Raw genomic sequence first — 26,805 nt, 5'->3', positions numbered from 1 at the left:
ACCAACTACTTTTTTACTCTTTCTTGAGTTTTTAAGGGCTACTTTTTACTTTTACTTGATTTAAAATATGATGAAGTTGTGCTTCTTTTACTTTTTGAGTACTCTACCCACCTCTGGATAAAATAGATACAAAAAATAATAAATGTTGCTGTTGCTTAACACAGTGATATTATATATTTAAACAAACAAAAAAAGTACTATGATTATTGATATTCTGAATATGATTATTTTAATAATAATAATTAAAAAAAATCTAATCAAACTGACTCTGGTGGGTATTTGTCATTTGTTCCCTGATTTGTTCCCTGGTCTGGGTTGAAAGTTATTTGCCCTGATAATGGATCTTACGATTAATATAAAGAGATGTTAAAATTGTAGAAAACACTGTCTGAGTGTCTGCAATCCAACTGTAATGTAAACTTGAGTATTTATGGCACAGTTAAAAATAGTACCATCATTTAATGTCAATATTTTCAGCCCCAATGAGATGTTTACTTACTCTTAAAATGAGCTCTTAGTCTTTGTCCACTGTGTAAGAAAATTGTGTAAAAAATTAATAATTCAGAACTTTAATATTTGGATGAATGCTATACACTTGTTTAAAATAACTTTGTGGAAATAAGAGCAAAGGTGAAAGGATGTGAGCCTGTGGGCAGCCAGTGCTTATGATGAGCTACCAGACTGAAAGTCTTTATGCTGACCCTCTGAGGGCGGATGGAAAGAAAATCTCTGATCCAGAACATCAAGACCTTATCAATATTTTAATCCGCCAGCCTTTTCAGAAGATTTGCATTTTCATAGAATTAAAAGCTAAAACCAGTAATAGCAATAAGCATATGCTTCAACAAGCGAAATATTTTTTGGGACCATGTCAAGCAATATAAATTCAGTATCATCAGTACCCTTTTCCCTCTTGTTAAAGATAAGCTCTGTGTGTGCACCTGGAAGCTCTATCTCTCCGGTTCTTTTTCCTGAAAAGAGATCACTCGGGACTCTTTTAACTCTTTTAATAACACTTCATTACTTATATATTCATTACTTATATATATTAAATAACATGACAACAGATTTTGATATAAATTGTAATCCTACTCAGATCAGAGAAGTTGCTTAGAGTTTACAGAAGGTAGCTGCTCACCTCTGGGCTCCCCTCTCAGGAAGTGGCACTGATTAACAGTTAAAGAAGCATTTTATACATCTCCTGTCTGCCACATCATCATATTTTACATCATACACATTTGCAGATGAGTAGACATCCACGGCTTCAGCCTTGTTAAAATATTACTCTTTGTTGTTAGCTGAAGGACACCACTCTCATTCCATTCCCAAATATTTGCCGCATACGGAATGAGGATTATAACTGTATATAGCCGGACCGAGGAACTGTCCTAATTAGATAAACTAGTGGGGAAAAAATCAGTTCTGACACGCAACTGGCAGCTAATATTGAGGTGTAATAAACTCACACATCATCAATGATAATTATCCTAACATTCAAACTGTAAAGGGTACAGTTCCATGGCCACAGTGGTGGTCAAGAGATCAACCAGGACTCTCTCCATGCAATAGTTTCACACAGAATGGAGATTAGAGCAATGGGCCTGAAATCTTCAGGTTTGCTTGCCCCTGTTTTTATTGGTATTGACCTTATTGTGGAGAATTTGGAAAGACATTGGGATGCCTGTGTTGAGTAGGGAATCAAACAATTTTGTAAAATCTCCATGTAGTGGAGGGGCCGAGTCTTTGAGTGGGCGGGCCTTGAGGCCATCTGGGCCAGTGGCCTTGTTTGACTCAAGTTTAGAAAGACATCCTCTGTGATATCTGTGGGTGCTCCTGTCAGGACATTTTTGCCAATTTCCTCACATTGCTGTGTATCTTCCTCTATAGTGAATCTGCAGAAATATTGCTCCAAATCCTATACAAAGCATTGATCAATGCATGGTAGAGGATCAAATTTGTTGTTGCTTTTGCCCATTAGTGTATTCAGACCCGTCCCAAGTTTCTTTTAAGTTGCAGCTAAAATATTTGCTTTCCACTTTGTTTTTATCCTCAGTATTTGCCATTAGTATGTCCTCTCTCAAATGTCTCCTTTTTTCCTGCATTAATCGCACATCACCAAAGCAGAAGGCAACCGTCCTGTCATTAAGAATTAATTGCTTAGAGACCCAAGGTTTGATATTTTGGAATATTTTTACAGTTTTAATTTCTAACACTGTTCTGAAAGAAGCTAATGTAGGATGTGATGGTTTCAGTTGTTTTATCTCCATCCTCCACCCAAAGAAAATGTCAGTTTATTGGATTAAAACAGTCTTGAAGTTGCTCTTTAGTTTTATCAGACCATATATGGATTTGCTCCCAAACTGAGTTTAGTCTTATTTTCTGAAAAAGTAACAAAAGAATATGTATGTCAACACACTCTAAAATAGATTAAGAACAATAAGATGCACTTCATATAGTGTAGATAGAGAGAAGATGTAAAAGAAATTAGACAGCATGTTGCACACAGTGGTGTCAGTCTCCATAACCTTAATAGCCCTCTAGAAATTTGCTTGTGTCATTACGTCTCTTCTCAGGCTTTCAGGCTTTTAACAGATAAAGAGTGAAAAAGATGTGCAAATAATCCATTTTAGAGTCTGACTCTTTTCACTGCCATCCTGGGACTAATTTACTTTTCAGTACTGCACCATCCCCCCCAAAGAGCTGCAAACAGACCTAGGTCTCCTGTCCAGTTTTCTCAAGTTTTTGTCTCCATTTAACGTTAGTTGTTTTATCACCACTTTATAAAGTCACAGCAGTAAAATGACCAACACATGAGCAAACATAATAATAAGATAATAAACATAATGAAGAGGATGTAAATAAGGTACATTCAAACATTGTGATGGCGTAACAAATAATTTGATTTAGAAATTTAATTATCACGACACGCTTCCTAATCCAGTCTAGCTTTCATAATAGGATTATTTTCTCTCCATTCATTACTTGGAGTGTATTTGTTTTTGTTTTTTTCTAGTATCAACCAATCACAGCTCTTATAAATTGGCTCTCCTCCATGCAACAGGGATCATACTTCCTTACTCTGAGAATCTTTATATTGTAAGATGACTTGAAAGCAGTTGTACATGGAGGAAACAACAACAACAACAACACAAATCTTACAGCAAAAAACGCAAAGAGAGACAAACATTCCTTACACCTCTGTCAGACACTGACACAAAGTCATCACAACCAAAGGGGATAACACTAGCTCTTAGGGGGTAGGATGTTTGCATTTAGAAAGCAAAGCCATTTGTATTGTTGGTAGTTAAAGAAGTTTAGCAAGGTAGTTTTTAAGTGATATTAAATTGCTTTCTCCCAAGAGACAACTTAAATAATTGAGATTAATATTATAACTTTTTGTAAAGTACTGCATATTTAATTTTGAATGTGGAGTCTTAATTTAAATTTTGATCTAATTAAATCTTACCCAATATCATTTTCAGTTTCATTCATCTTTTTCGTCTTAATGGTATCTTAGACTATGTAATTAAGCAAGTTTTTAAGCTGAGTACTTTTTAACTAAAATTGTGCATCTTTATATTTTTTAGTGGGGCGGGATGATGTTGTGAAACCAGACCAGTCTGTTCCAGCCACTGTGGCTCCTAACTCCCCTCCCATCACTGCTGACCCCCCAACTGCCTCCACCATTACTCAACCAGCCACCAGAGTCCCTGACCCCCCCACAGCTCCACCGCCTACTAAATCCATAACTAAAAAGCCACTGATTGAGCCCAGCGTCACTGAAGCCAAGAAGGTCACAGTCACGTCCATGAAACTGAGCACAACTGCCACAAAACTAACAGCTCCACCACAGCCAGGTATATTTACAGATGCTTCTTTTAGGTGGTTTAATGTGTACATTTCTATGTGTTAGGCATGTCTTTTCTGTTTCATCAGTGTGTGGGAAGACCAAAGCAGACATAGTGTTTTTGGTGGATGAGTCCTCAAGCATTGGAGTTAATAACTTTGCCAAGATGAAAGACTTCATGTTTCGAGTGGCTACTTACTTCCCTGTTATCGGCTCGCATGGCACACAGGTCTGTTTCTCAGAGAAAACATTCTCTGTCTTTCGCTGACTTTGATGAGATGCTGAAAATGTAGTCTGAGAAGTTTCATCGCTCTAACTGTAAGAATTTTTTGGGGGATATTTAAAATTTTTTTTGCATTTTTTTCATCATGCTGGTAATATTTTGCAAGACTTTTCTCTCGATCTTTAATAAATAACTGTAGCATGATGTTGTGTTCTTTTAACAATTAGACATCTTTCAAAAAACTGACATAATAAAAGTATGCAATTTCTTTTTAATCACAGAAAAGAACAACTTTTATACCAAATATAAATCCCACGATCATCCATATTATATTATATTATTCTTACTACATAAGATAACAAAGCAAATATATTTATGATGTGCTCTTTTCCCCTGTTGTTTTCCCTTCAGATAGCTGTGGTTCACTACAGCGATGAGCCCCGCGTTGAATTCAATTTAAGTGACTTCAAAGACAGAAACTCTTTGCTCAGGGCTATCAGAGGGCTGCGTTACACAGGTGGCAACACCAAAACAGGTTAGCTGAACACACTCAAAGGCGAACTGTGTTTTTTTTCTCTCTTTTTCCTCTACTGGGAAGTATTTCTTTTAAAAGTGATTCATTTAAGCTTAAATGTAACAGCTTAAAACATTTTCTAATGTAGAGAATCAGCATCACCTTATACTGTTATGATGTGGATGTATCTTAAATTTGCTTACACAGTTAGATGGTTTAAATACATTTTATTTGATTTAAAGATAAACTTCGTAAACATCAGAGGTTATTTGCAAAAAAATGTTTTTGTCTTCAGGGAAAGGCATCAGCTATGTCCTACAGGAATTGTTCAAGGAGTCTTTGGGAATGAGGCACGACGTGGCCCATGTTCTGGTTCTGATCACAGATGGCAGGGCCCAGGATGATGTGATGCCACCTTCCAGGATTGCCCGGGCTTTAGGTGAGTTCAGTAACTAATGTAATCCCAGCAAGAATAAAATGATACAGAATCATGCAAAGATGTTGTGGTAAAATATCCTGCAAGCACGAAAACCCACTGCAAATACATAAATGATGCTTGCATACAAACACAGAAAACACATGCAAAGGAAAAATTGTGCAAGAAGCGAAAACAATAACTCCCCCTGTGCTCCAGACCACATGGGGGAACAGGTACAGGTTTTATGTTTGTGGCATGTTTTAAATTTGCATCTTTCTATTTTCAATTTTCTTGAAAAAAATGTATGCTTGCTAGTCTCATTTTAATTTTTGCAAGACTTTTTCAATTTGCTGTGAATTCCTGCATTTGCACAGTGTGTGCACCCATCGGCCATCGTATGAGACTAACTAAACTACTTAGACAAAAAAATCTCTTAATCCTTTGTAAAAAGAAGGTACTTCTTTTGTAATAAACATTTGCTGAAAATGTTGTCTTTAGCTAAATAATTCAATTTCTATCTTTAGCTTTTAGAAAGACAAGACAAAGAGTGACACATTTCACCTTTAATGACATTCTCATTAAAAAGTTTAGGAATCAATTAGATTTATATATTTTTTTATGAATCATTTATAATCCAAATTAGTGCCTTAATGTAAAGTTGACGAATTTCAGAAATATATGTACATATGCATTCAGGGCATTAAACTTAATATTTAAGGGGCCTAATTATTTTTAGGAATGTTTTTACCAGTTTTGTACGTCAAGATTTTGCCAAGTAGCTCAGATTCTGACACATTATATTAAAGACATCAGTGACATCCAATTCTTTACACAAAGCAACTTTAGGTCTGGTTTTTCTTTGATATGATTTAGAGCTGACTGAGGTCCTTGTCCTGTTGGAACTTGAACCACCTCCTCAAACGTAAACTTTCCAAAGGTTTCTTTAAGGATAACCCTGTAGTTAGTCCAATCCACCTTCCCACCAACTGTGATAAGCTTTGCGCTGCTACAGAAAAACATCCCCACAACACAATGTTTCCACCTCAGTGTTTCCCAGCAGGGATGTTCAAGGTGATATGCAGTGTTTATGTTTTGGCAGAAATGTTGCTTCACTTAAAATAGTGTATGTTGTAGCACAATTCTGCTGTTATTTTCTTCTCCCAATTCATCCACAATTCCAGATTTTCAGCATTTATTAACTCTATTTAATGCATATTAAGGGTGACTAACGTGACGTTTGCCATTATGCAAGATCTTACATTTCTGGATGAATGAACAATGCTGTGTGAGCTACTAAATGGTTTTTATATTGCTTGTTTTACAAAATTGCTTCTCAAAACCTTATTCCTAAAATGTCTTTAAATTTCCTTGGTCTTCAGGACTTTTCATTATTTCTTAACAAACCTCCAAAGCCTTCACAAAACAGCTCGGCTATGTCTTTCCAATTGAAATGAGATGAATTTAAGAATTCATCAACTGAGTAAATCCATAACCTACTTTAAGGTTCTCTTATGCCTTAATTTTTTTATTGCAATGTCTATGATCTAATTATGTGGTATTTTGTTTTTATCTGTTACAAAGTACTAATGAATATATTGAGGATTTTTACTATGAGGTGACATTTAAAAAGTTTTGGTTGTTAAAAAACTTGGATTGAGAAGGTTTCACTTCAAACGAATAAAAAAAGAAAAAATTCCTTACCAACAAGTGTCATAGTTTTTTTAAATGCCAGTGAGAAGAAAACATATTACCTTATTTTTTTTTTAAACTTTACATTACATAAGGAGGGCAAAAACAAGACTTGTCTTGATATGTTTTTTTAAACCTTTTATTTTAATTTAATGCATCAAGCAATCAAGTCATGTTTAACTTGCTGAGTTGTTGTAGGTACATTTTATGTTACCTGATGTTTTGATCCATTTCTCCATAGGGGTTAGCATTTTAGCAGTTGGAGTTTCGAATGCAGACATCGAGGAGCTCAACAAAATTGCAGCTCCCAGCAGTTATACAAATATCTTTTACTCGCCCACCTTTGATGACTTCCCCTCCATAGAGAGAGAATTTATCCAGAGCATCTGCAGCGAAGAGCTTCTTTCTGAATTCAAACTAGAGGATGAGGTAAGAAAAGGAAAAAATGCCTCAATAACTCTATTCTTACTGTTAGTGCATAGTGCGCTTTGTAGAATGAGTTTATATTCCCAGACAAAACAAGCAAAGCAGGCTTAAGCCTGCAATTGCAAGTAAAACAAAATACTTTTCCTCTTATGGTTTTGATTCAATGTAATTTTATGCAGAACTCTTTTAGTGCCCACAAAAATGTGCTTTTTCAATTAGTGTAAAGAATAGATTTATTCATCTAGAAGAAGAAACATTCAGTTCATCTTCAAATTCTTAAACAATAGCTCTGCAGGAGCAAGCGCGTCACTGTTTCTTGACTTCATTTTGACGTCAGCGCAGTGGATAGAGAAGATGAATGCAGAAGGGAAACCAATGTCAATAAAGATTGTCCCCAGTGGCATCAGGTTATCATTGTGCTCTTTCCTGTCTTTTCATGCCCAGTTTGCTCAGTTGGATACACCGACCGAAGACCCAGAGGAGCTGAATAAGCCTTTAGATCCCTGCTCCTCACAGTGTGTCAAGGTGTGTACACCTAAACAAATGCAATAATTAAACAATATAACATATCTGTTGAGTTTAAAGCTGATAATCATCTTAATATTATGCTTCAACAGGGCCAGAAAGGGGAAAAGGTGACCTATCTGACACTTGGTTTACATTTTGTAAAATGTTTATAGGTGTTTTTATCTAACTTACATCTATTTTAGGGAGATGGTTTTGGTCTTGGAGGTCTGGTATGATTGACATTTTTATTTGATAGATTTCAGTTAATTAATTTCTGCTCACTTATTTCATCATGTAACTTTTAAAACTGTACTTTTGTTTTTGCAGAGATTCAGGCAAAGTCCTGGACAGTTTGATCCTTTCATATCATCCAAAGGAGAAAGAGGAGAGAAAGTAAGAACAAACACACCTACACATTCATGCATTTGAAAATCTCTGCTACACTGAATGTCTGCAGGCAGCATATTGTAAATTCCATACTTCTGATCCTAATATACAAGCAATCTTTAAATTGCTGGAGCACATCAAATGATACAGTGCCCTCCTCAATTATTGACGCCCCCGTTTAAGATGTGGTCTTTTGCTTCTAAAAATTCTCCTGTTTTTTAAACAACATAGAACCCAAATATAAAAAGGAGAAAAATTCAACCTTTTATTTAAATATATTACTCTGGTGGCAACAATAAAATAGCACATTTAGAAAAAAAAAAAAAGGTGACAGCATGTGCCCCACAATTATTGACACCCCCAGCAATTCTGCCAAAAAATTTAATTGATTTCCTTTAACTGTGTTTTTTTCTGTAGTTGCTAAAGTTCGTCAAGGTATCTAGGAACTTTTAATTATTAATTCATGACTTCCTGTTTCCCTGGGGTATAAATATGACATGAGACACTTTCCTAATTCTCTAACCCATGGCAAAGACACAAGGGCACATTATTCAAGTAAGGTAGATGTGAGTTGGCCCTCATAAGTCAGGCAATGGCTACAAGAAAATAGCCACTCCCCTCAACTTGCCCGTATCTACAGTCAGAGAAATCATTAAGAAACCACTGGAATAGTAACAAACAAGGCTGGAAGAGTTCCAGATAAACTTGCCATGATGCACAGTAAGGAGGATGGTAAGAGAAGTAAAAACAAGTCCTAAGCTTACTGTCACAGAATTGCATCAAAGAGTGGAATCTTGGGGTCACAAAAATCCAAAACAAACATCAGACGCTCTCTACATACCGACACGCTGTTTGGGAGGCATGCAAGGAAAAAGCCTTTTATCAACAACTCTCACAAAAGTAAATGTCTGGAATTTGCAAAGCAGCACTGGCACCTTAACTGGGATTGTTTGCTTTTTGTAACAAACAGTCAAAGTGGGTCTGGCATAAAACAGAGGGCGAGAATGCTGAAAAGCACCTCACTGTGAAGTACGGTGGAGGAACTGTGATGATGTGGGCCTTTTTCTCTTCCAAAGGCCCTGGAAACCTTATTAGGGTGCATGGCATTATGAACGCTTTCAAATACCAGGACATTCTATATAAAAAACATGATGGTCTGTGCCAGAAAGCTGAAGATGGGTCATCATTGGGTCTTTCAGCAGTATAATGATCCAAAACATGTGGCAAATCTACACAAAAATGGTTGAGCAGTCACAAACTCAAGGTCCTCCCATGGCCAACTCAGTCCCCAAACCTCAACCCAATCCAAATAACTGTGTGGTGAGCTAAAGTGAGGACCCAGGACACTGGATGATCTAGAAAGATTGTGTGAAGAAGAATAGTCAAAGATCCCTGGCTCTGTGTTCTTCAATCTTGTGAAAGGTTATAGGAGGAGAGTAAGCACTGTCTTGTTGGCAAAAGGGGTTGCACAAAGAGTAACATCAGGGGTGCCAATAATTGTGGGACACAGGATTTAGCTTTTTTTCTAAATGTGTGATTTTTATTTTTTATTTTTACCACTTGAATAAAAGGTTGGATTTTTTTTTTTTTTTTTTTAAAAGGAGAATTTTTAGAACTCATCAACCACATCTTAAATAGGGGTGCGAATAATTGTGGAGGGCACAGTATGCGTACATTTAAAAAACAAACAAACTATTATTTGGGGTTGAGGACAATTTGCCTTTGTATATGTGGCACTTAATTATTCCCCTCCACAAACTGGGAGTAAGAATTCTTACATGTAACAAAACATTCATTAACATTGAAAATTAACCAACTTCTAAGCTGCTCTGAGTATTTGATGTTGAGCATATTAGGTGTTAATTCACCTAAAATATTACAATTATTAAAGTTCTTAGTATGTTAAGGGAATGTGGCATTGGTTTAAAAATGTAAGTTCTTTATTTATAGGGCTCTCCTGGAACAGATGGTATCCCTGGGTTACCAGGGCGACCGGGAAGGACTGGACCACCTGGTTCTGCTGGTCAGCGGGTAACTAAGTTCAAAAATATTTTGGAAAAAAGTATATAGCATGTATAATGTTTATAGGAGTAACTATAATGAAAATAAAGTTATTTATTTTTTTTTTTTTGCTTCTTTTTCAGGGCCTTCCAGGTGTCCCAGGGGATATGGTGAGATTGATCAAAGTTTTGAAACATCTCAATACTAACATTTTAAACTCGAATTAGTTTAATTATTTTACTGAAATCGTCTTTCATCTGGATGCCACAAACAATTTAACAACTGTAGGTCTTTTGTCACTAAAACCATGTGGGTTAACAAAAATGCTGTCACGGAATTTTTTGGTTAAGCAATATATAACATAATGGCACACAATAGACAAATCAAAAAGAGATATGCATTTAGAACTGGTGTATGATCAATTATCAGATTCCTTTTTTTTAATGACAAATTATCAACCTAAATTCTCGATGCCTTTTAGATTTTCTTTTTTTTTTTCTCCCAAAACAGCAGAATGTTTCTGACAGCCTTAATAAAGAGCAAGATATAGTTACTTGTTTTTGATGGAAGTAATCCCAGATTGATGATGTATAGAACCAAACAAGAGTGATACATACAGTATGTTGATGTGACTGCAAAATGCAATGTGTGCTGGAAAGCAAATCCTCTACATTCCCTTAGACACAGTCTCAATGTCAAACATGGTGGTCGGAGCTTTCTTTGGGATATCCATCTTTAGCAAAAACATGAAATACTTTCAAATTGATTTTAAGATGAGGCTATAGTTAAGGCAAGGAAAGTTTATTTTAATAGCACAATTCAGTACTAAGACAGCTCAAAGTGCTTTGCATGACTTAAACATAAAAAAGATGCAAAATAAAAGAATAAAAGCAAGAAAAGATTAAAAAAAAAAGCATGATAAAAGCAGGTAGTAAAGCAAATAAAACTGTTTTACTAAAACTTTGTTAGACTAATGATACCTCAGTTAGTTTAACTTCAACAAAGGCAGTTCTACACAAATGATTTTTAAACTGTTTTATACAGTCTTCTGGATTTTTGTTCCAGATAAGTGGAGCACAGGAACTAAATCCTGCTTCTCCATATTTGGTTCTAGTTCGTGGTGAACAGAGTAGGCTTGAACTAGAAGACCTTAGTGGTCTGGGAGGTTGATACACTGACAACAAATCTGTTATGTATTGAGATGCTGGAGAATCCAGTGATTTATGGACTAACAGAAGAATTTTAAATTCTATTCTCCGAGCTACTGAGAGTCAGTGTAAATGCTTTAGAACCAGGTTGATATGCTCTACTTTCTTAGTTCTAGTGAGGACGCTTTTGTTAATTTGGAGAAAATGATGGCCTGTGGGATATTGATCTGTTTTATGATTCTAGCTAATGATCTGATGGGGTAATTGTCAGGTGGTGACATTATAAAATAAAGCTGCTTGTCTTCTGGATAGTTACAGTAGGGTTACTGATCTTCTATAATTTGAGCTAAGGGGAACCTGTAGATATTGAATAGGAGGGGGCCCAGAATAGATTCTTAATGAACCCTGTAGTGTAATCCTGAGAAATAATCTCTTCAAGATTATAAAACATTTGAGGATGGGATGGATTTTCACTCTCAAGGACAACAACCATAAACATATGTCTAAAATGATAGTTTTAATAGTTTAATAGTTTTTATTGAGATGGATTCATCTGTTGGAAAGAAAGAATAACCAGTCCAACCGAAATCCAAATGAGGATCTGTAGGGATACCTGAAAGTTGAAGTGCAGAGATACTCCAGAAAACAGTAGTATCTCTGTGGTTATAGTTAATGGTGCTTTCACATAGTATTCATTGAGGGGACAATATATCTACACACTCTCAGCCTTTTATTTACAAAGGTGTTGAAAAAATTTATTGCTTTTATGGTCAATCTGGATCAGATAATGTAGGTTTAAAGAAATTCTTAAGGTTGCAAAAGCCTAAATGTATTTGCTTTAGATCTCCAGTATATTAATACTTTTTTAACATGTCAAATTACAGTTTAGCTGAGCATTATAATCGCATCACAGTGTTTTACCTGTGTTCATGGTAGGGTCCCCCTGGCCTCCCTGGCTCAAAGGGACAGAGGGGAGAGAGGGTAAGTCCCGTCTTGAAAACATTTTCATGATTTGATTTGCTACATTTGACTTCTTGGATTAAGGCCATAAGAGCAGTTGCAGCTAAATGATACATATTAAAGTTATTTAATGTAGAAAATTCTTCTTTATTTTTGTTCCATTAAAGGGAGAGCCTGGTTATGTTATAGCTGGAACAGATTCAAATTATGTACCTGGAAGAAAAGGAGAACCCGGATCTTCGGTAAGTTGCATAGAAAGTTGATTTTGTTTTTTAATAGGGTGATGGTGAGCAGTTCAAACCAATATAATTGAATTCTTTTTAGGGCCCGCAGGGACCACCTGGGGTACCAGGAGCAAATGGATCCCCTGGCCTCCCTGGCCAACCAGGCCCACCAGGATCACCAGGAATATCTGTGAAAGTACATATTTATTATTTCTATTTTGCATAATAAACAGCTTTTTTAGGAAAACTACAGATGTTTTGATGCTAAGCTGCTTTTAATTGTGTGCTTTGAAGGGAGATCCTGGAGTGCCGGGAGCCAAAGTAAGCATGAAGCCTGTCTTGTGTTTCCTTGTTTCAAATAGCTTGCTGGTGCTTTTACTTTAATTTCACTTTGCTGGTTTTGTTAGATAATATGCTGGCCTTCTTTTTATATGAGATCACATTGTCATTAATTTTTGAAAGGGTTTGCGGGGGAAGCAAGGCATTAAAGGAGACAAAGGAGAGCCGGGAATAGATGTAAGCTCATAATTGTTAAGGTTTTTAGTGGAAAAAGATGTTGTCCAGAATATTTACATTTTAGATAAAGAAACTTTTCATACTCTGGTTTTTAAGAGTGTTTTCTTTTTGATATAACCTTTGCAAACTACCTCAGGGTATTGCAGGTCTTCCTGGTCCCATTGGTATAGATGGCGTACCAGGATTACAAGGTCAGAAAGGAGAAAAGGTAAAAGTAGCAATTACAGCTTTTATACTTGTCAATGTCTAAATCTAAGACTTACAGATTAAATACAGGTGCTGGTCATAAAATTAGAATATCATGAAAAAGTAGATTGATTTCAGTAATTCCATTTAAAAAGTGAAACTTGTATATTATATTCATACATTACATACAAACTCATATATTTCAGATGTTTATTTTGTTTAATTTTGATGATTACAAATGACAACAAATGAAAATCTCAAATTCATCATATCAGAAAATTAGAATATTACTGAAGACCAATAAAAACAAAGGATTTATAGAAATTTTGGCCAACTGAAAAGTATGAACATGAAAAGTATGAGCATGTACAGCACTCAGTATTTAGTTGGGCCTCCTTTGGCCTGTATTACTGCAGCAATGCGGCGTGGCATGGAGTCGATCAGTCTGTGGCACTGCTCAGGTGTTATGATAGCCCAGGTTGCTCTAATAGTGGCTTTTAGCTCTTCTGAATTGTTGGGTCTGGTGTATTGCATCTTCTTCTTCACAATACCCCATAGATTTTCTATGGGGTTAAGGTCAGGAGAGTTTGCTGGCCAATTAAGAACAGGGATACCATGGTCCTTCAACCAGGTACTGGTAGCTTTGGCACTGTGTGCAGGTGCCAAGTCCTGTTGGAAAATGAAATCTGCATCTCCAAAAAGTTGGTCAGCTGCAGGAAGCATGAAGTGCTCTAAAACTTCCTGGTATGTGGCTGCGTTGACCCTGGACCTCAGAAAACACAATGGACCAACACCAGCAGATGACATGGCACCCCAAACCATCACTGACTGTGGAAACTTTACACTGGACTTCAAGCAACGTGGATGAAGTGCCTCTCTTCTTTTCCTCCAGACTCTGGGACCTTGATTTCCAAAGGAAATGCAAAATTTACTTTCATCAGAGAACATGACTTTGGACCACTCACCAGCAGTCCAGTCCTGTTTCTCTTTAGACGCTTCTGACGCTGTCTGTGGTTCAAGAGTGGCTTGACACAAGGAATGCGACAGCAGAAACCCATGTCTTTCATACGTCTGTGTGTGGTGGTTCTTGAAGCACTCACTCCAGCTGCAGTCCACTCTTTGTGAATCTCCCCCACATTTTTGAATGGGTTTTGTTTCACAATCCTCTCCAGGGTGCGGTTATCTCTCTTGCTTGTACACTTTTTTCGACCACATCTTTTCCTTCCCTTCGCCTCTCTATTAATGTGCTTGGACACTGAGCTCTGTGAACAGCCAGCCTCTTTAGCGATGACCTTTTGTGTCTTGCCCTCCTTGTGCAAGGTGTCGATGGTCGTCTTTTGGACAACTGTCAAGTCAGCAGTCTTCCCCATGATTGTGTAGCCTATAGAACTAGACTGAAAGACCATTTAAAGGCTTTTGCAGGTGGTTTGAGTTAATTAGCTGATTAGAGTGTGGCACCAGGGGCCATCAATTTTGAACCTTTTCACAATATTCTAATTTTCTGATATGATGAATTTGAGATTTTCATTTGTTGTCATTTGTAATCATCAAAATTAAACAAAATAAACATCTGAAATATATGAGTTTGTATGTAATGTATGAATATAATATACAAGTTTCACTTTTTAAATGGAATTACTGAAATCAATCTACTTTTTCATGATATTCTAATTTTATGACCAGCACCTGTATATTATGGAAATATCTTCTTCAGGGTGAAGATGGGCTTGGTATACAAGGAGTTCAAGGTCCTCCAGGAGAGAAAGGAGAGAAGGTCAGTAGAGCTTTGAGCTTTGTGGTAGATTCGGCAATAGAGAACAGTGGAATATTGGTTTTAAAAGCTTTTGAGATTATTAGATTAGTCAGAACACCCGTTTTGATAAATTTGACCAAATAACAGAAGTAATATTAAAGGTTCTAAAGGATTTTTGTTTAATTTACAGGGAAATATGGGCCTTACAGGAACAGATGGAACAAAGGTACAAAACATGGATGTAAAGAATGCTAAAATGTTATACATTTTATAGCCATTTCAATGCAAAATAATGTTCGAATATAATTTGATCTGTAAGGGTGACCGTGGAGACCAAGGCATCCCAGGACTAGGTGGACCCCGGGTTTGTAGTTACTTTCTATCTTCAGCTGATTTCATGCAACAACTTTTGTTTGTTTTACCCTGCAGGGTATAAGAATTAAATGTACCTGAAATATTCACTCTGAGTGACTCATTTTCACTCACAGGGAAAAAAGGGATTGAAAGGAGAGAAAGGGGACAAGGTGAGTTCATCTCTATTTGTAGTGCATTCTCTATTAATTAGAATTAAAACTCTCTCTTTAAGTAATGCTAAAATAAATATTTTTTCACAGTGATACATATGGATAATCATGTTGGGTGTAGGTAAATGTAAACTAATTGAATCCTTGTCTATTCTTTTAGGGAGAGCAGGGAGAAAAGGGATCTGATGGACCTCAAGGACCTCATGTTAGTGAATTTAATTTTGTTATTTTTTCCAAATAGACACCACATAACAATACTTACCGCCTTCATTGGGACATTGTAAAAAGAATCAACCTTTTAGTTAGAAAAGGGGACCTGTTTCTGGATAGTAGATAGACTTTGTTCTCAGGCAACAACTTTGAAACCTAATGGTTTGTGAAACATGTTGTAGCACCAAATTCAACACATTTATATGTTTATTCAACTTTTGAAGGGACTAACTGGGCCGATGGGTTTAAAAGGAGACGAAGGACCAAGAGGAGCCCCAGGAGATCCTGCCAAGGGTGTAAGAACACATAAACATTAACTTAAACAGCACAAATAAAACACATCAGGCTAACTTTTTCTTTTTCTTTCTACACAACTGGCAGATAATTGGGCCAACTGGAAAAAAGGGTGCCAGGGTGAGCCGGTTTTTGCTTTTGTCTTTCTCAGCTATCTTTGTTAACTAGAGCACAGAGATTGTGCTACAGTACACTCTACTTGCAGTTCTACCAGACAAGTGTGGAGATTGTTGGAAAACCCAAAGGGTTTTAAAAGAAACACTGAAAATAACCAACTTAAGTAAAGCAATAGTAGCTCAAGAATTAGCTGGCCTAAATTCAACATTTTGGTACTAATGTAGAGATAATAAAAATATTTTTGCAGTGGAACCACTACCACAGCTTTTACCATGTCTAATCTATTTGTACTTAAATAAAAAAAATCACCTCAAGTATTTGATTAAAACCATAAATTGTGTATATCAACACATTTACCATAAATGCATCAGATTTGGACCAAATCATTTGAAGCATATATGATCAACATTGGTTTTAGTAGTTAATTGTGCCAGGCAAAGCTGTTATTTAGGCATAATTTGGTCAAATGTGTTATTCAGTTCATAAATGATATCTATTAAAATAAAAGCATAGATTTCCAAATCTATGCTTTTCTCTGTCAGACCCTTTAGTCACCACATTTACGCCGTATATCATCAGCTATGTTTGGAGCAGTTTATGAAGCAGACTGTGTGTAAAACATGGAAGATATAAAAGTGACTACTGCTTTTATAACCTTTGTTAAATAAGAAATTGTGATGCCTGACAACCTCCAAAAAAGACTGCTTAATACTTGTCTTTACTTGTGCATTCTCATGTGCACATGTGCTCGTGAAAGTTCATCTGCCTCAGCACTGGTCCAATTCATGATCAACACAAGACCAAAAACAAAGTCCCCAAATGTTGCTCTCACCCCTCCCTCTTTATGGAGCATCCATCAGAGCAGACTTGTGTGTTCTCTAGATTAACAGCTGTCCCAGCAGCAGTAGCTTCAAGGGGAGCTCAGGGTTTTAAGTTAAAAGTTCAATAGTCTGTTGCCGTTGTTCTGTAGAAGTACGTGTTGAGATCATTTGAAGTGATCCATTTACTGATTTAATGCGAGATTTTGAAAAAGTTTCAATGTTGAGAGGACCGTGGCAACCAGTGGAGCTCTTTGTCTCGTTGATCATTGTCTTGTTGGAAGTTAAATCTCCATCCCTGTTTCAGATCTTTTGCAGACTCCAACAGGTTCTCTTCCAGAATGCTCCTGTATTTGGCTCCATCCATCTTCACAACAATTTAAACCATCTTACCTGTCCCTGTTGAAGAAAAACAGAACCAAACCATTATACTGCTACTTGCTTTTATGCCAAACTTAACGTTTTGCATTGTTGTCAAAAAGTTCAATTTTAGTTTGATATGACCAGAGCACCTTCTGTTTGCTTTGTCTCCCAGGCGGCTTTTGACAAACTTTAAACAAGACTTTTTATGGATACCTTTCAGAAATGTCTGTCTTCCATAAAGGCCAGATTTGTGCAGTATACGACTGATTGTTGTCCTGTGGACAGATTCTCTCATCTCAGCAGTTCATCCACAGTGATCATGGGCCTCTTGGCTGCATCTCTGATCAGCCTTCTCCTTGTTTTAGCTGAAGGTTTAGAGGGGCGGCCTGGTCTTAGTAGATTTGCAGTGGTCTGACACTTCTCCAATTTTAATTTTACTGCTTGCACAGTGCTCCTTGGGATGTTTAAAGCTTGGGAAATATTTGTGTGGTCAAATCCGGCTTTAAACTTCTCAACAAAAGTATTTTGGACCCTCCTGGTGTGATTCTTGTTCTTCACGATGTTCTCTGTGCTTTAAACGGACCTCTGACACTTTCACAGAGCAGGTGCATTTATACAGAGAGTTGATTTCACACAGTTGGATTATGTCTATCATCAGTCATACAGGTCAACATTGGATCATTCAGAGATCCTCAATGAACTTCTGGAGAGAGATTGTTCCACTTTCAGTGGAGAGTTTGTTTTATTTTTGTCTTGTCTGATGTATGTTACTACTGTATTACAAAGCATTCTAAAAGTCATGAAATGCTTTTAAAAAGGATAATAGGGATCCAATCAGTAACCAGTAGTGCTGACATTAATCAATTGCAGAGTATTATTTGGTTTAGAGACAAAAATATTTAATGTCCATTCCAATAAACGAAGGGTATTGGGGAAACTCACCCCGTCCATCATGCATAACAGGAAATATTGCATTCTCATGACAACCAGGAAGACTTTTTTTGTAATCTGCTGAGAACATTTATGCTTTGTCATACATGCCATCAATTTCAGATGCATTTGGGCTTTTGCTTGGTGTTTCTGAAGATGTTTCAACAGCTACCCGCTCTCTCAATCATGTCTGCTTGCACCAGAGTGGTTTGAAGGGCTGGTATTTTTAAGCTGCATGTTGGTCTGTCCTCTTAAGCAGATGTCAAATGCAAATTAAAGAGCCACCTGTTGTCCTCCTGGGTTGTTTGTTGTGTATGGGATGTGTTTGAATCATGAGTCTGCTGATGTCAATTCCTAAGAAGTTTTTCCTTCACTGAATTGTAGATGCTTGTAAGATGAAACATTATAAATGTTTGTTGTGACTCGGATGACAGAATTCACTGAGGCTCAGGTAGATTGTTTAAAAGAAAAAGAGGAAAAAAAATCAATTTTGTGTCTCAAAAAACTATAATACACCTTACGGTGATACTTGGATACATCATCAGTGATTAACACAGGGTTTTTCGGTCTTTAATAATCAGACAACTTGATCCGGGCGACCCAGCCTCGGGCGATCACTCCCCGGCTTGTGTCCAAGTAGCGCACCATGGATCCCCACTATGGATCCAAAGCCAACGCAAGGCCTTTCCTGTGGCCTCAAGCATGTTATGCTGCCTTCCTCAACTGCAGTCCCCTAACACCAAGGAGATGAACACTCTCTGGAGTTAATGTCCTGCGAAACCTCTGCACCCGATTCCGACAGGTTCGCAGTGGGCCTTCCAGCCATTGCTCTGGCATTCTGTGGTGAGCTCAGAGTTTTGTCTCTCTTGTGTTCATTAGCCTCCTCAATCCAGTCCTCCCATGGGACAGTCAGGTCCTGTAGGACCACATGCTTGGTGATCTCTGATGTTAACACCATATCTGGATGGAGTGAAGCGGTAGCTATGTTTACTGGAAACTTGAGTTGCCGTCCCAGATCAACTTGAAGCTGCCAGTCATGAGCAGTAGTGAGGAGCCCTCCTGAGGAATTGGGCTGGTGGTTTGCCTTCAGCCCTGCTCTAACAAAGGTGATTGACTGTGTGGAATGATATTCGCATTCAGAGCTGTAACCAGCTGGTTTGTGCCATTCTCCTCTGCAGAGTAAAATAAAACCTTTTCTTCCTTGGATATCAACTCTCAGTGCTCATTTTTTACTCCACAACTGCTTCGGAGAAACCTGGGTCTTGCTGTTCTGTATCACTGTGCTGATTGAGTCCACCAAGGATTTTACAACTTTGTCATGGCGCCAACGATACCGCACCTCTCCTAAGGCCTTTGGGCAGTAGCTAATAATGTGCTCCATGGTGCCCCTTCCCTGGCATAGTTTACACTCAGGACTATCTGCCAGGCCCCAAGGTGTGAAGGTTGGTTGGACTTGGGAGAATGTCATAGACAGATTGCATGAGGAACTTTGTGCGAAGAAGTTCAGCACTCCAGAGCTCTGCCCATGTGCACTTGTCAACGTGCTTCCACCTAGTCCATGCCCCTTGCTTGGATATGCCAACTATCTTGATCTGACGTTCTTCCCACCTCTGCATGGATCTCTTCTTGAACCAGTTGGCCCTTTTCCTTTCAGCTGGCATGGTCGTAGCATTGCTTGGAAAAGCTGCCCAGGCTTGCCCTCCCCACTGCGTCGTCTTTGACCAAGGTTTTATGCCTCTAAAATCTTGGAAAACTCAATACAGTCATAGTAAGTTAGAGTAGGTGTTCAAATAAGGTATGTCTTTATCATTTAAAGAGCCTTTGAATGTAAAAAAAACTTTAAGCTGATATTAAACACAGTTTTTCATTAAGCCCACATTTTCTTTATTACATCTTTATCTTAAAATTTCCATTCCTCAGTGTTGTGTTTAGATTAACTGTAAATAGAAATGGCACTCATTAGGGCTTGAAAACACCCGTCTGTGTGTAATGAATTTATCTCTTACCAACCAAAATAACAGAATTTTACTTTCCAATAGTATTCTAATTTCATTGAAAATGGGAAAATATGTGTCAAAAGTTGGTATTTTTTTTTAGCCCAGTGTTGCTAAAAAAAAAAAAAGAAAAGAAAAAAAAAGAAATACTTAAGCTAAATGTGTTTTTAAGTTGACCATATTTATTTGTGTTATATATTATAACTTGTTGAAGCTACATCTCTCAGCTTTGGGGAAGTGATGCTTTTGATGTTTTGTTACATGAAAACATTGTTAATTAATTATTCGGGGTATTCTTGCTCACTCACTCAGCCCTCTGGGTCCGCTTATCAAACACAATTAAGATTTCTCTCATTAACTTTTGCAGTTGGTTTCTGAATGCTTCGTTAAAGGGGACCTTTTTAATCTCAGTCCAGGGGGTATCATTTAGAGTGGAAAAAAACTTTGTCCAGACTCATGATGACTGCCTGTGTCCACGTTGTCTATGTGAAAATGTAATTTCTTCCAGGGAGATGTCGGCCCGGTTGGACCCACGGGTCCTCAGGGAATCAAAGGAGACAGAGGAGATAAAGGACAAAAGGTTAAAAGAGAGAAAAAATTGTTTTTGCCTAAATCGTTTTACTTGTGATTAGAGAAACTGTAAGCATACTGTTGCTGTTTGCTTTGGTAAATGCAGGGAAGTCCTGGTTTTGGGATACCAGGTTTGCCTGGACAAAAGGGGATAAATGGTGAGAGGGTGAGTCAATGACAGTTTTTTTTTGGTCATCTAGTAAATATGAAAGATTAAGAAATTTTAACTGAGTCTAAATATTTTGTTACTAGGGAAATGTTGGACTATCAGGAAAACCAGGGCCAAAGGTGAGTGAAATTAAAGAGTATTTTTGGAGATATTAAATCTCACTAGATTGCATGTCTAGTGTATAAAACTATTTGTTTTTATTATTTTTATTTTTTTTGGGGGGGGGGGGGGTCTGTATTAAGAATTTGACCTAAATTCCAAGTGACTTCTGCAAAAAACATTAGCTTTAAAATAAGTAACAAATAGGAAGAATTGATTAAATTAAGATTAACAAATGTCAACATTTTCACATTGAAGTGGTAGCAATTTGCAAAAGATCATTAGCTTCAGTTAAGCAAAACAAAGTCTTTTTGTTTTATTTCTACTTTTCCACCAGCTTTTATTGAGGAAAATTAATCAGGGAGACATGCACCTTTGTGAAATGATATCAACAATATCAACAGCTGCATAATATTCAAAAGATACAAGTTTGTGTTTTTAATTTCCGAACAAAAATATACTTTTTGCAAAGCATTCAAATGAATTACAAAAGAAACCTAAGGATTTTAATCATTTCGGCAAAAACAAACTTACTTTTAGAATTTTATCACTGCTTGAGTAAAGGTTTTCTGCAGAAAAGCTCATGCAAACAATTTAATCAGTTACAGTAGTTTACTTCTTCCACTGACAAGTATATTATGGTAGTTCCCTCATCTACTTTCAGGCATCATTTGCATTATGAAATGGGCACTATCATAGCAGATAATGACTCATTATTGGGCTTGTGGGGTTCCTCTGCATGTTTTTCTAGGTATTTTCCAGGTGGAAGGTTTCTTCTCAGGCTTCCCTGAGTAACCTCATTCCCCATCACAGCAGGCAACAGATTTTAGCAAAAATGCTTTAAAGCGAACTGTGAACTACTTACCTGTCACCACAGGCAGACAAAGTAATTTGAAATCTAGTATTTAAAGCAAATTATTTAGACACAGCATTATCTTTTCAACCTGTAAAATTCTTGAGGTTCATTCTAATGTTTAAATGTTTTTTAGGGCAGGGATGGTGCAAAAGGCGAAAAGGGGACTGTTGGCTTACCTGGAAATCCTGGAGACCCAGGATTAAGAGGTAAAGATGTAAGTAAGTCCTGTGTGGATAAATAGCAATTAAAATTAGTTATTGGTGTAATGCAGTTTTATGATGCATTTTTATGATGTAGGAATCTTTAAAATGATGATAATTACTATTTCGGTCCAAAACACAACAAACTATAGTGCCATGAAACCCAAGGCAAAGTAAAAGTGCAGCAAAAGTATTTAAACTGTGTTGTCATTTTGCATTTATCTATAATTCCTTGTTCTTGCAATTAATTGTATCTGAGAGTTATAATGTTAATGAGGCTGTATAAAACCATCTTGTACTTGTCCGATACTTATTTATGCAATAAGAATAGATTTCTTCCAATGCACCCTCTCAATAAAATCCCAAAAATTTAAATGGTGCATGCTTTTTGCACTACACTGCATTTCTAGCCAATTTTGCATTAAATCATAAGTAAAGAATGTCCAATAAAGCATAAGTAAAGTTCCATCAATCAAACCTTTTCATTGAAGTGAAGGTGGACTTCTTATTTCTGTAGCCAAGTACAGTATGCCATGGAATAATATTAATTCTTACTTGTCCACAAAGGGAGCATCTGGACTTAAGGGAGAACCAGGGATGAAGGTATGATCAGCCTTACTACATAATAATCGTGTTTAATTTGAGCAAGATTTTACCACCTAACCCTAATTCTGAGGTCATAGAGTTTTCTATATTAAAAATGTGTCTTCAATTAGCCCATGCCTGAAAAATGCCTGTTTAAAGTTTATCTTATTGTGCATTTTGCAGGTGAACCAGGGTCAACAGGAGAGCCTGGTGAAAGAGGAATTAGGGTATGTATATATATAAATATATAGAGAGCGAGAAAGAGATATTTGAAGATGTTTTTTTACTTGAACCTGGAATAAAATGGCAAAAGCAGCACATACATTTTAATAAAATAAAGCATACAGACATTTGAAAAGCAAACAGTCAGTCACCATTATCCCGAAAACAATTTAAGAACAACTGGTATCAAAAGGATCAATGAGTAAAATTAATATAATATTTAAATCGATCAGTTTGTATAAATTACTTGAGATTTCTAATATAAAACCTTCTTTTTTTCCAAACTTATTCACATAATTTGGTTTTCCTACTTCATAGCTTCAGTTATGAAACATTAGTTTACTTTGCATTGCTTTTAAACCTGTAGAAAAATTAATACTTTGTCACTCTTTTGTTGACCAGGGTCCACTGGGGTTACCGGGGCGACCAGGTGACCCTGGAGAAAAAGGCGAACCTGGTGTTCCTGTAAGTGATGGTATTTGATGGTCGCTGCTCTCCATGATTCATTATAGTTAGCTAATTATTCCCCCTCCCTTTATTTTTTGAAGGGTGTTGATGGAAAGAAAGGTGACAAAGGAGAGACGGTATGTTTGCACACACTCTCCCCTCCTCCCTTTTATTGATGATGCTGTTTATTGCTTTTCCTTCTGGCTGCTTTCTGATCATTCTTCTGTGGCACTCACCCTTTAAATGCTACACAACCTTTTATCCTCTTGTAAAGATATGATTCCTGTTTTGATATGATTCTAATTAACTTGGCCTTTTGTGTGAGTCACCCTTGGGAGCTCAGTCTAATTTTCAGCTGCGTTACAAACACTACATGTTTTGTGTAACATCTTAGATTTTTAACTGTTGCATTGTTCACATTCTTTTGCTCCTGCTGGGATTGGAACAAAGGGGAAACCTGGACCTCCGGGAACACAAGTAAACAAATCAGCATTACTATTTTAATATTTTCATCATTTAAAACCTGAGGTTTTACAATATTTGTTCAAATTAACTTTATGTTCTTTAGAATATTTGAAATTTGTTGTTCTGTTTATCACCAGATTGTGGCTGACAACAACATTCTGACCAGAGTCATCAAGGTCAGTAGAAAATAAATAACTTACAGCATCGTTAGTCGTAACTTAATCATTTGTGATTAAATGACAACTACACCTTTTCTTTGTTCTCTTTATGTCATCAGGGTGACCCTGGAGAACCGGGTCAGCCTGGCTTGAGAGGAGAAGCAGGTTTACCTGGACCAAGGGTAAGGATTCTTGTCCTTTTAGATAAGTGTTAACTACATAAAAAAATATTTTCAAACAAAGATCAAGGGCGAAAAGTGAAAGCTCATAATAGATGGTTTATATTTGTTGTGGTAAACATGTTCATCAAAATGCTGGTGAAGATTCTCGGTCATCCAGGTCATAGTCATTCCAAAACAGTTAAAAAACAAAACACTGAACTTTGTTTTCCAAGTTTGAAGACGTTTTGCCTCCCATCAACGGAGTTTTTCCATTTAAAATGTCAGAATTAGCATTGAGTTCCAAGCTTTATAGAGGGGCCCATCAAAGCCTTGTTTTGGCTCAGAAAACATTCACACTCAACTGGAAGAACAGATCCGCCCCTTAGGAATGGGAAATCTTTGTTAGCCTGCAATACCCAATACTGGTCTGTGCCTCTGAATGTTCATCAAAAACTAGTGATTCCTCTCTATAATAATGTTTAACTCTTTAATGCAGCCTTGAGTTGCAACTCAGAGGCTAACTTGTCTTCCAGCAGGAAAGCACAAAACAATTTTTTAGTATTTTTCTACATCATCCAACTTGCTATACAAAGCTATTGTTTGTCAATGAATTTTGATAAAAGTAATGTATACTCACCAGTATACTTGCAATAATGAGTCATGATCAATTATTTGAGACAAATGCAAATCCCTCAGACTTTATGGATACTAAATAAAAGTGGAACCACCATAATATCTGCGAAACACAAACAAATAATAGTACTTAGAGCTATACTGAATTTCATTGAACTTTATTGATCTCTAACTGGAAAAATTCACCTCTGCATTTAATCCATTTTCTTGGGGATCAGTGGGCTGCCATTGTGCGGCACCCGGGCAGCAGTGTGGGGTTAAGTGTCTTTCTCAGGGACCCAGACCCAGAGCCTGAGTCGGGCTTGAACTTAGAACCTCCAGCAACCAGGCGCAATGCCTACACAAGCTATATGATAGTACGTATAGACACCAAGCACTAAAACTTTCCAGTAATGTTCAGTGACACTAATCTGTAAAAAGTTTAAAGGTTTAAACGTTTACAATAATTACAATACAAGATGACAGAAAGCTATGAAATTCTAAATTTTAGCAGTAAGAGTTTCATGGTGACTGCTTCAAATGCATCCTGACAGATGCTAGAACAGAGCACATAAGATTCTTAAAAGATCAAAACAGTTGCCTATTAACACACGCAGACTTTAATTATAAAAAGCAGCATTGCTTATTAGGAAAGAATTTAGTCAATATCGAAGGTGGTAATAATAAAGTAGATTACTATAGCTTCCATAAACCCTAGCACTTTTAATGAAGACCAGCTTAAAGTCTGTCATTTAGGTTAATGTTGTGCTAAAAGTCTTGTTAGGTTAATGTCTCCTGGTGAAAGGTCTCCACTTGTTGATCCAGAGTTGTTTTCCTTTACAAACACACGCTTAACTCTGGCCTGGCTGTTTACATTTTAAATACTGTTTCAATAATGTTGCTGTGCTACATGTACTGCACCTTAACAGGTAAGAAATCTGTACATCTTTTTTACTCTGGATGAGCGGCGGTGATGCATTACGGAGAGAGAAAAAAAAGAAACTGAACTTCCAGCAAATTACATTCCAGGCAGGAAAGGTTATAGCAGGTAGTCACAATACATTTTTTTAAAGACACAAGTCGTGGAACAAAGCACAATAGATTTAAGTTATCAATATGTCACACAACCCTGTTTACAAGTTGCTTTAGTCTACAGACCGTAATTGACCATAATTAATTTCTGTTATTAAGATAAAATGAAAGCAAAAGAAAGGCAGTCACTGTAAAGGTGTATAAAAGTATAAACTAGTCATCATCTTGTGGTAACATAATCTCACATAGTTACTTTTAGAATACTGCAATATTAAACGTGCATTTACTCAGTGGAAAATAATTAGTTAAAATATAAATATATTTCGCATAATCAAAACCTGATTTTAGTCAGGTGCAGGAAGACTTAAAATAAATGTTTTAAATTTTTTCAGACTTCACAAAGCATCAATTTGCAAGCAGGACCACAGCATCACAGATCCTTAACCATACTCGATAGGCAAGAGATGTTTTTCCACACATCTTTATTTATACTAGACAATCCTAAAGAAATGTTTATTCCCATCTAACCCAAGTTTTTTTTTTTTTTTATTGGTCTGATAGAGTTTTAAAAATTTGCCGGGATTATTACCTGGATGACATGTTCTCTTTTCTTTTACATTTTAATTGATTTAGAGAAGAGGGTCTTGCATAAAGGTTTAACTAAAAGCAAATAGGAGGACAATGACTACTGCTCATAAAATACCACTCACTTTTATTTTTCTCTAGGGTCCAGAAGGGAAACCTGGATTACCAGGACAGTCTCAGGTGCATCAGAATAAAAAAATGATCTTCTTTAACTTATTCTGTTTGCCTGAATGGGTTCTCATAACAAATATTTCACATTACAGGGCTCTGGAAAAGATGGACTTGACGGTGTTCCAGGAAAACCCGGAGTAAAGGTTGAAAAGTTGAAAAATACAGTCAACCTCTTTAACTTCTGTTTTCATTGAATGGAATGAAACGAAGGATGTTCTTTTATCATTGTAGGGTGACAAAGGGCAAAAAGGAGAGCCTGGTCCAGTGAGTAATATATTTTGGGGAAAACCAAAACATAAAACAAACCTTTCTGTTAAACAGCTTTCAAATTAATGCAAAGCATTTTTAAATGCAGTGGAAGATTTTTATACATTAGTGAGCTCTCTGTGTGGATGTATCTATAGACTCCAACACTACAGGAGAT

The 26,805-nt window shown here is 36.8% G+C and overlaps 1 protein-coding gene across 4 annotated transcripts in view; it reads left to right on the top strand.

Moving 5' to 3' along the window:
• The window catches only part of col7a1l (collagen type VII alpha 1-like), a 117,975-nt gene that overhangs the window by 31,804 nt on the left and 59,366 nt on the right, over positions 1-26,805 (top strand). For all 4 annotated transcript variants that reach the window (XM_038298510.1, XM_038298502.1, XM_038298488.1 and 1 more), the window contains exons 21-58: positions 3,588-3,857; positions 3,937-4,076; positions 4,482-4,605; positions 4,880-5,023; positions 6,933-7,120; positions 7,562-7,642; positions 7,735-7,752; positions 7,828-7,854; positions 7,952-8,017; positions 9,962-10,042; positions 10,156-10,182; positions 12,097-12,141; positions 12,288-12,362; positions 12,445-12,540; positions 12,639-12,665; positions 12,807-12,860; positions 12,997-13,068; positions 14,761-14,820; positions 14,990-15,025; positions 15,119-15,163; positions 15,288-15,323; positions 15,484-15,528; positions 15,758-15,829; positions 15,915-15,947; positions 20,558-20,629; positions 20,726-20,785; positions 20,872-20,907; positions 21,877-21,957; positions 22,511-22,546; positions 22,711-22,755; positions 23,153-23,215; positions 23,299-23,334; positions 23,648-23,674; positions 23,800-23,838; positions 23,940-24,002; positions 26,352-26,390; positions 26,474-26,524; positions 26,613-26,645. In XM_038298510.1, the coding sequence (XP_038154438.1) occupies positions 3,588-3,857; positions 3,937-4,076; positions 4,482-4,605; positions 4,880-5,023; positions 6,933-7,120; positions 7,562-7,642; positions 7,735-7,752; positions 7,828-7,854; positions 7,952-8,017; positions 9,962-10,042; positions 10,156-10,182; positions 12,097-12,141; positions 12,288-12,362; positions 12,445-12,540; positions 12,639-12,665; positions 12,807-12,860; positions 12,997-13,068; positions 14,761-14,820; positions 14,990-15,025; positions 15,119-15,163; positions 15,288-15,323; positions 15,484-15,528; positions 15,758-15,829; positions 15,915-15,947; positions 20,558-20,629; positions 20,726-20,785; positions 20,872-20,907; positions 21,877-21,957; positions 22,511-22,546; positions 22,711-22,755; positions 23,153-23,215; positions 23,299-23,334; positions 23,648-23,674; positions 23,800-23,838; positions 23,940-24,002; positions 26,352-26,390; positions 26,474-26,524; positions 26,613-26,645 (2,543 nt within the window). The remainder of the gene's footprint in view (positions 1-3,587; positions 3,858-3,936; positions 4,077-4,481; positions 4,606-4,879; positions 5,024-6,932; positions 7,121-7,561; positions 7,643-7,734; positions 7,753-7,827; positions 7,855-7,951; positions 8,018-9,961; positions 10,043-10,155; positions 10,183-12,096; positions 12,142-12,287; positions 12,363-12,444; positions 12,541-12,638; positions 12,666-12,806; positions 12,861-12,996; positions 13,069-14,760; positions 14,821-14,989; positions 15,026-15,118; positions 15,164-15,287; positions 15,324-15,483; positions 15,529-15,757; positions 15,830-15,914; positions 15,948-20,557; positions 20,630-20,725; positions 20,786-20,871; positions 20,908-21,876; positions 21,958-22,510; positions 22,547-22,710; positions 22,756-23,152; positions 23,216-23,298; positions 23,335-23,647; positions 23,675-23,799; positions 23,839-23,939; positions 24,003-26,351; positions 26,391-26,473; positions 26,525-26,612; positions 26,646-26,805) is intronic.

Source organism: Cyprinodon tularosa, unplaced genomic scaffold, assembly GCF_016077235.1.
Source record: "Cyprinodon tularosa strain WSP-4 unplaced genomic scaffold, ASM1607723v1 ctg111, whole genome shotgun sequence".
NCBI classification, from domain to species: Eukaryota; Metazoa; Chordata; class Actinopteri; order Cyprinodontiformes; family Cyprinodontidae; genus Cyprinodon; species Cyprinodon tularosa.
This window is presented reverse-complemented; position numbering and strand designations above follow the sequence as displayed.